The sequence below is a fragment of the Malurus melanocephalus genome, unplaced genomic scaffold (assembly GCF_030028575.1).
Source record: "Malurus melanocephalus ecotype Western Australia unplaced genomic scaffold, MMel_1.1 scaffold_717, whole genome shotgun sequence".
Taxonomy (NCBI): Eukaryota; Metazoa; Chordata; class Aves; order Passeriformes; family Maluridae; genus Malurus; species Malurus melanocephalus.
In genome coordinates, this window is record NW_026623949.1 from 85,473 (window position 1) to 94,933 (window position 9,461).

Below are 9,461 nucleotides of genomic sequence, written 5' to 3' on the forward strand. Positions count from 1 at the left end.
AGTAGATGCAATTGAGCATGAGAGCCACAGCACTTGGAGCAGAGCTGTGGCTGTCCCTGCCATGGTTCCCATCCCACAGCTGAGGAAAGCTGCCCACCCCAAGCCTCTGGGACCCAGATGTTTCCAGCTGCTCACCACAAGTTACCCAGGTCAAATGTCTCTTATGTGCCAGAGTCTGCCACAACACCCTTTGTCATTCCAYCTCTGAAGGGAATCTTTAAACTAASTTTATGCTTCAATATTRMTCTGTATCAACTCACCTGTACTTTAGGGCCACCTCCTGAAATTTTGGAGATATAACTCATGATATATTTAGCAGCTACAGTCTTTCCAGCACCACTTTCCCCACTATAGAAAAAGAAACACAAAAATGTACACGTTAGTTTTTAAGCAACTCTACAGTGGGGTAACTTGAAGTTCATCTTGTGCAGCCAAGGTGAGGTGACTTAATTATATTCACCATATTCACACTGGGTAACCTGGTAATAAAGAYTGAGACACAGTGTTGTAGCATCATWCTTGGGTATGTTTGTGAATACAGAATTTTGAATACACCATCTTACACCAGAACCTCTGTGAGACTCCAAAGTCAGAGAAATATGTACATTGAGAASCCTCAACTTAAATCAATATGCTCAAAAGAGAATTTGTGTATTAAAAACTCAATTCTCATTTAAGTTTAGGGGGATTTCAGGTCTTAACACAAAAACTAATTTGAAAATCTGAGCTGCACACACCATCCCAGATACCCACTTCATTTTAGTAGTTTTTTGTTTTAGGTGTTCCTGAATAAAAYAAAGAGGAATTATTAATCACATCCCGAATGACAGAAGAACTGCATTCCTGTTCCTATGCCTCTCGACACTGGGTACAAGAAATTTAATATCCCATATTAGCTCTCACAATTACTTCCTTCCTTTATAATATTTCACTTCAAGGGTGAATGGTGTTTACAACATCAGGAGCTCTGCCTTCTTGCAACCAATAAGCTTCTCAACAGGGAATGGAGACTGGCATGGCAGACAATCCAACCTCCCTCTACTTTGTACCTTAAAGCAAACTTCATTTCACAGAATTCCTCCAGACTTATGTAAATCTTGGTGTAAAGTCAGCTCTGACYTTAATGAATTTCCTGTGACCTGGACAACTACACCAGTGCAAAAAGACCAATACACAGATGTTGGTCCAATGTCACAAAGAGAGCTGAAATAGAACAGATTTTCACAAAAGAGAAAACTATCCTTAAACTCCTGAATAGTTTCAGTGAATGTTGTTGACTCTTCCATCCTGCACCCACTTGTTCCTGGAGATGGATCAAACRCACATCTTTTCCTGTACAGATTTTAGCTCTGTCTGCCAAAGAAACATCAGCAGGTCCTGCACAGGAAAGGACTCATCAAGAATGAACAACTCAGCTTCTTATCAGTGTGACTAATAGAGACATTTTTAATAGTTTCATTCTGGAAATATTCACTAAACTGCCAAGCTGCAAATGTAATTTCACATTTTTAAAGCTTCCAAACAATACAGAAATACTGAAATGCTTCAAAAAATTATTTTCCTAAAAACATTTTCATGCTTTTGTCTTCTCCTGACTACAGTTTTGCAGATCAAACTGAAAGCATGARAAGGTGGAAAAGTAGTTATTGAGTTTCCATCTGTGGAGCACAGACCACGATTATTATCATTCTTCTGAGTCACATTTTCCCAACAACCGAAAACGTGTATTATACGTATCTACTGCATTCACAGGGACAGAGTCTGATGAATGGCAAACTGCTTYTAAAAGTTCAAATCATGAATAGTTCAACAATTATAGTAAAATTTATTCAAAATGTGCTGGCARTAAATTTGTTCTTCCTGTTGTAAAAGCAGAAAAACCAACTGAAACTGAAATACACTCCAAGCTCACAAACTACAGTTTTCAACTGAGTACAGAGGAGGATCCAGGGCCAAACACTGAATTAATTTGATCAGATATTATTTATCACATACTAAAAACATAACACTTTTCTGTMAGATTTTTGTCAATGCATCCATTATCTTTCTCTCCCTGCTCAAATTTAGTGTGGCTTGTATTTCTTACTCCTCAGTGTCTGCCACAGAACTGACCTGCAGCAACAAAGCTCTGTTTTACTGTCATTCTCTGCTTTAGTATAAGTGGTCCTTTCCAGTAAATTAATTTGGCCCAAAGATTGCCTTCCAGAGTTTGCTTTAGATTTATGCATGCATACACTGTTTTTCAGTTTTACATTTTTATTGATCAGAGACCAGCAAATTGTTCCAATTAAACTAGAATAAAACAAGAAGATGTATTATTTATGAACCAAAGTAGCTCTATCTGATGGGTCATGCAGCTTCTTTGTATAAATCTTCCTGCTTTGCTGCTATTAAATCTATTTTAAGAAGATATAAGAACCATCTTCTAGTTTGGTAGTTTGAAGTATGCTGTATGAGGTTTTTAAAGGCTGAAAAAATTTTAAAATAGCTTAAAGTGGATTGTGGTATTGACAATTTTCTCAGAGACTTTTCTTGCCAAAAATAAAACCAGTACACATAGTCTCAAAAATTATAACAAAAATTATAATGTTTTGAAAGATATATTGTTTCTTCTATGCACTATTTGCAACTCCAGAAAAATGACATTTTCTTTCACAAAGTCAATTAATGCTCAGCAGAAATCAGGATAAGACTACAAATACAGAAGGAAATTTTTTTGCTCCTTGCTTCCTTCCTAGAGGAAACAATCAGTGACTGGAAGCAAGATCCAATACACAGCATCATCCTTCTCTCTAAAATTAATTTTCTGAGTGACAGTTAATATGGTATCCATGGCCATAGAACAATACAAGTGATGCTTATCTACATTGCCAGGACAGTACAGAAATTTTAATACCAAATATTTAAAAAGAACTCTCGGATCTGCCAGTGAAGAACACTATATAGAATACTCTGATGTGTTTGGAAAAGCTTTTTAGTCTGTTTACATAGAAAATTTACTTTCTGCAATTATGTTCAGAGAAACCTCAGTAGCATGACTTCAGTGAAATATTTTTCCTTTCTGAATCAAAGCTCTAACCTAACTTTTCTTACTATGTTAGACTTATGATTCTAACCACTTCCTCATTAAAACTCAATCATATTTCCAGTTAGGCTCTCTACAGACATTTTAGAATGATCAGTCATTTGAGTCTTCTGGAAAGCTGAGATACAGAAGCTGACTAGAAATCTCATATCAAATTTTGAGCTTAATAGATTCAAGATAGACATGAGCTGTTCACTAAAAGCAGTTGGAGTGGTCAATGATCTTTTCATTAACACTTATTTGTAGCATATTAGATGTATTGTGTTTTCAGATATGTACTCATCATACACTGCTTTCCTGGACTCAAACATTGCCACACAAATGGAAAATGTAAACTAAAATTACAAAAGAGAAAAACTGCTTTAAAGCTATGACGACATCTCCTGGCAGGGATCACAGAATCTAAGTGAAAATAAAGTCCACAGCTTTATAGAAAGGTAAAACCTTAAAAACACTCTGAAGAAACACATTTATTGCTACACAGTAGAAAAATACTAATCATAACCTCCACTTTCTTAATCAAAGGACAGTGATAGCCCAAAAGGAATTAAAAACCTGAGAGACAATTCTTCTTAATTAAAATCTTGACTGGACAACTCCTTGCTAATAGTCTGGAAGGGCTGCCATGTCATGGGGAAGAAATGCCAACAGTCTGTTTAAATTGCCACTGATGAGMTTAATTCAAGAAAGGCCTAAATTAATATCATGCCTCAGTAAAACATAAACTTCATGAGAAATAAAGTTCAGTGTACCCTGTGAGTGAACTTCCTCTACACTTCTGCCCATGCACACAGAGGAAGAGAAGACTTGGGGGCACTGCTCCCTCTCCCCACCTAAGCACACCCTGCTCCTGGATTCAGCCCATGAATAACCTCATGCTTTACTCTGCAGCAGCCATGCAAAGCAGCTCAGCTATGATTAGGCATGTGCACATGTAATTTTCTTAACACATATGCAAATATGCTGGAATTACTCAGCTAATGAAAAAGCCTTCCATGACCTTGGAAAGGTTGTTTGGTAACAATTTCTCTTTGTAAATGAGTATTATCATATGAAAAGAGATTATTTTTGGTTGCCACCTATCCAGCCTTTCAGWGAATTGCATTTTCTTTTGGATCTGCTTTCCCTGTTCATTCACTGACTTGTGAAGAGGATGAGCTTTCTCTATCAGTGTCTAAATGCATTTGGAATTAATATCCAGGCAAACAGTGTTCTGGCTACATTAGGGACCTCCCTTCACCTGCCTGGAGACACACATCCAGTCTGTGGCAATGCTTGTCCCCTCCCAGGTTTGGAGGCAGTGCCACAGGTGCCCAAAGCACATGGTAGGAGGACACAAGCATGAACCAACCCCTTCCCACCAAACTTGTGTCTCCATTCCTGAGGCTCCCTATGCAGCAGAAGGCAGACTCAGCCTTTGTGATCTGCCTGTGAATGGTTCAGTCTACACCTTATTCCTTACCTTCTMTCTTTGCAAACCTTTCTTTGGAGGKAAATCTGACATCTTGAGGAGGAAAAAGAAAGAAAAGCCTGGSTACTAGCTGGTTCTTTCTGTTCACCAGGGATGCTCACCAGTGGAGTCACTCCAAATTCAGACTAGTTATGAAGTAGCACCTCACTATAACCATACTGTTATCCTCACTCATCTTCCACAGATTTTTACAAACAAATTTTTACAGAAAAATTGTTTCACTGAACACAAAGGTTCATTTGGAGCTGCTTATGCTTAGCAGCTTCTGTGGCACTTACAACTGACAAAGCTGTACCTCGGTTTTTTGAGAATCACCAGTTTAGGGGCAGAAGTGGTAAAGCCCTCTGCAGCTATGACATGAATCTGATGGAGTGGTTGGTAGCAGACACTAAGTTAGGAAAAAGATCTGCTGCTGAAGAGCTGCAGCAATTTCAGTGCCTTCTGGTACACACAATAAAACATAGAGCAAGCAAATTCCAAACTTCAGAAAACTTCCTTCCTAAGCCAGCTCTGGCTGTTGGGAATAGTGATSACTTTAGATCAGAAAATATAAGATGTATCTACACAGTTTAAATCAATTGTGATCAAAAGGATTAAAGTATTAATCAAACAATGTTGATTTTGTGAGCAGCTGAGTTACTCTATTTCATAAAAATCATTTCTAGGTGTCCTAGAAAATCAAAAACCATCATGAAAACTACCTGCAAGTCTAGTCTGCAGTTTCTACAGTGTCCATAATAAACACATCAAAGGAAAAATAAATACGTATAAAGGAGGAAAAAGGTCTCTGAAATGTCCTTGCAAACCTGAKCTTTCTTGTTTCAGTTTTGCAGTAGATTTCACTTAATTCCTGYAGACTTTGAATAGTCTGGGCACACACTGAGAGAAATTTCACTCTGCACATARATGCTTATTACAAAAAGCATTCAAGTACATCATCCAGTGTTCAARTACAAGAATTCACACATGAAATTGAAACTAAATCTGTATCTCAGACCTGCATCTCAGCTCTCACAATGCTACTCTCTGCATGAATTGCACTGTGGGRCATAGTACAGGATCAAAAAGCAGGGTTTTTAATCACAATCCACAAAAGCTCAAAGATTTTCACTATAAATCTAGCTTCAGTCTGTGAGATGTTGCTCTGGGCCAAAAGCAAAATAAGTCCCAATTGTATCCACTCCTAACAGGTCTCAATTTGACTACATGTGCCTAGCAAACTTCAGCACACCAGTTTTCCAAAGAGAAAGCCTGAGCTCAGGGGACAATTGAGCCATCCCAGCACCAGGCAGAACTCTGGGTTTTYTGTTTCCTATGGCACAGGCTGGCCCAGGGGGCCAGGAATGGGGAGGTGATCCTTGGCCACAGCAAACCATTACCACTGCTTGGGTCGAGGTGTAAAATGCCTGCACAGCCCCTGTGAGCCCCCAGCCTGCTCTGGGAACAGGTGAAGGGCAGTTCCAGTGCTCTGCACGGAACCTCCACACCACCCTGTGACAACGGGGTCACAAGGGGCAGAGTCCTGCAGTGCCAGCTGCACCATCCTGCACTTCTTGCTCTCCATACATTTCCTTTTATCCTACACCACCTACAAAACCCACAGATTAGAACAAAGCATAACTCCGGTCCCAAAACTCACTTTGTCACTTAAATAATGCCTGTCATTTAAAAGTTGAGTAATAATTCTACAGTGAACTTCATCGCTTAATAATTAAAACAGATTAATAGTGAAGACAAAATTATTTTCCCAGTGTCTGTCTCCTCCTTYTGTCTCTGAATGAATGCAAGTAAAATTCCAAAAGGAACAAAAGACCGTGATAAATGCAGTCCATGAGGGATTGCTGGATTTAACAGTATCTGTGGTTGTACAGTTGTTAATCCAGCCCCCTCATTTAGTCATTCAAGCTGTTGCAAATTTGGTATTGGACAAGAAGCTGGCTGTGTGAGTAAGAGATCTCTTGTGGTTAAGCTATCATGAGGATTTTACTGGAAAACAAAAAGGAGGGTCAGAAAATACTTAGCTATTGTAGAAAATCCCAAAATGTGAACATGGACGAAGATTTCTAACGATATAATGAAGTTCTCTGCTTCTTCAATTTAACACACCAAAAGAAGATAAAATATTTTTTACATATTTTTTCTTACCTAATAATGACACACTGATTTTCTCTGTCAATAATCATATTTCTGTACATGCTGTCTGCAAGAGCATAAATATGTGGTGGGTTTTCATACTGTGCCTAGGAGGGGAAATAAAGAATAATCTTTCAAGACAGCATTAAAAAACGCAGAGAGAGTGAAATAAATTTGTATTTAAATTGGAGGAGTTATTTTCCTGGAAAATACAATTCTGAATCCCACTTWAYAGTGAATTTTCCCCAAGAATTTTTTGGTACATTTAWTAAAAACAAACCAAAGTCTCTAGACTTTGTTAGCAATACTTCTCTCATCCATAATTTTCTCCTAAACTATTGGAAACACTCTGTTCTAAAAACAGCCTCTGCTGGAAATGTATTACTTGTCCAAGGGAAACTCCCACAATTGAAGCCTATCTCACCAGTGGTCACATGATAACATGTCCCATTGTCATCCACTGGGCCATTCAAACCCAACAGTTACCCCAATCTGTGGGCACACCCAACCTAAGAAGAGCAGGAAATTAAAATTTAAAGTCCCAAATGTTCTTGTGCTGACTCACTCTTCGAGCTCTATTGTCAAAAGCAGTATCTAATTATGGAACTTCAATTTTTTTATTGCTCTTGTCCAGTTAGAGAGTTCTTGAAATCAGTCTTGGAATGCACTATTGGTCATTTTGTGCATATGATAGCTTCAAAATTGCCTTTGCAGGAGCAGGGACATATCGAGGATAGATATCTAACACTGATTAGTGATAATCAATACAAGAATTTTCTTGAAATACTGAGGGAGTTAAATTTGAAGACAGTCTATGGTAATGGCTACCTAACAAGTTGTCCCAGGCTAACACAAGGCTAACAAAACCCAGAAACAAATGCTTCCACATGCTTCCTTAAACTGTGTAGAATAATATTTCCAAGCCCCTGAATACTGCACTTTATTTTATACTGCTTTACTTACTGCTCCTTGGTACATTTCAATTTCCTTTTCTCCAAAATATGGCATTTGCTTGAAAGGATTCACAGAGATTAATACAGAGCCAATATAAGTCTGCATTCAAAAGAAGTTAAGGTAACTACAGTTTCATGAAGTATTATCTTACTTCTAGGGACACAGAACTTTTCCAGCTATTATATAATACTTCAACTAATAGTAAAACATCCATAGCTTACAATTGTTACTAAAAATTAAATTAAAAGGCTTACAAGACTATAAACAGGTCATTCAATTGTAGTATTTTCATATTATCTTATTTTAGGACAAGCTAAGTGCAGGAATGTATTAAAGGCCAAAACATGACACACCTTGAATAAAAACACAGAAAGGAAATGGCACATTTGAATTGTTTCAAGTCCTTTGTAACTGAGGAGGTTGTACTGTCGGTATTAGAAAATATTGGTTTGACCTTTGCAGAATCCAGTGCAGTGATACATTTTGATCTCACAGGACAGCRCTGACAAGAAGAGCTGGATGGAAAGGGCTGCCACCAAGCTCATTCAGACAGTTACTCAGCTTCGTGCACTGGGGGTGCTGGGGAATTGGGTAATTCAGTCTGTAGTGTTATTTTGTGAGTGCAACTAGTAACAGACCATCACAGTCCTCTCCCTCAGACTGCCCTGTACCCAGACACTCAGTTTCAAGCCATTATTATTTCAAGCCATTATTAGATGTTTTGCAACATTTTAAATAGAGTATTTCACCATTCTGCATTAAGCCGCACATGCCCTGCATTTCAAATACTTCACAAACCTTTGGAACTACAGCTGCAGTGTACACACAGGAAGCAGCTGACAGAAATTCACAGTTATCATTATCACTTTTCATTGAGCTGGGAGTTAGCAAYGAGCCCACACCTATGGGTCCAAAATGTTGTACTGCAGGTTTCATTAACAATATGGAATTGTTCACAGGCAAACTTGCTATCTAAGCTTTCTGTAGTAAGSAGGAAAATTAACAAATCTATCCTGCTGGATTGTCCTACATAGAATCTACTACTGAGGTGCCACAAAAGGTAATGCTTCAGTGAAGAACTGTAACTCAACGAACATTAATTTCTGTAATACTAATGTGCTATGCTTTCTTCATACGTTTTTAATTTAATGCAAAGAGAGTGACAACATCTGGCTCTTGGATATAATAAATCAATTACTCATTGTGYCAGTATAAACACTTGAAGTGACAGTTTTGTGTTGGTAAACAGCACCAGCATTTTCTAGTACGATTCCGTAATCTCTGTACAATGTAGCACTGAGAAACGTTCATTCATGAGTGAACACACAAACAATTCAAATATTCAACAGATGATCTTCATCTTAGAATGAAAAGSCCTCACAGAACTGCAAAAGGAGTCCTTCTCCCTACATAAGGGAAGGCTGATCCCTCAATGTGACCACCAGTTCCCTTGGAAAACATCTTCATTCTCACTTCAGCAGAAAGATCCTCTCCACAGTAATCTCACTATTTTCATAAGAAAGGAAAAGCATAAAACTCTTTCTTCAGCACAGAGCACTGAAGTCTTCATGCACGCACTGCACAGAACATGCAGCGTTTCACGGGACCAGGGAGAATTCTATAGCTCATCCCTGCACTACAGTTTGCACAGGATTTGCCAATTTCATCAAGTTCCTTTAAAGCAATGTTAATAATAGTGTGGTACATCAGCGAACAGAGGATCCAAACCATGTCCACACACATATTTGAAATCTCAGAAGTTTGAGATGGAAACAACTGCAACATCAGCTTTTCCATATCAGTCCTCTCTAAATTGAG

At 38.3% G+C, this 9,461-nt stretch overlaps 1 protein-coding gene across 3 annotated transcripts in view; it reads right to left on the bottom strand.

The window, feature by feature from the left end:
- Positions 1–9,461, bottom strand: part of MYO1E (myosin IE) — a 78,958-nt gene that overhangs the window by 38,686 nt on the left and 30,811 nt on the right. For all 3 annotated transcript variants that reach the window (XM_057384537.1, XM_057384536.1, XM_057384538.1), the window contains exons 3-5: positions 7,653–7,742; positions 6,702–6,796; positions 261–348 (exon numbers count right to left, since the gene is read on the bottom strand). In XM_057384537.1, coding sequence (XP_057240520.1) covers positions 261–348; positions 6,702–6,796; positions 7,653–7,742 — 273 coding nt within the window. The remainder of the gene's footprint in view (positions 1–260; positions 349–6,701; positions 6,797–7,652; positions 7,743–9,461) is intronic.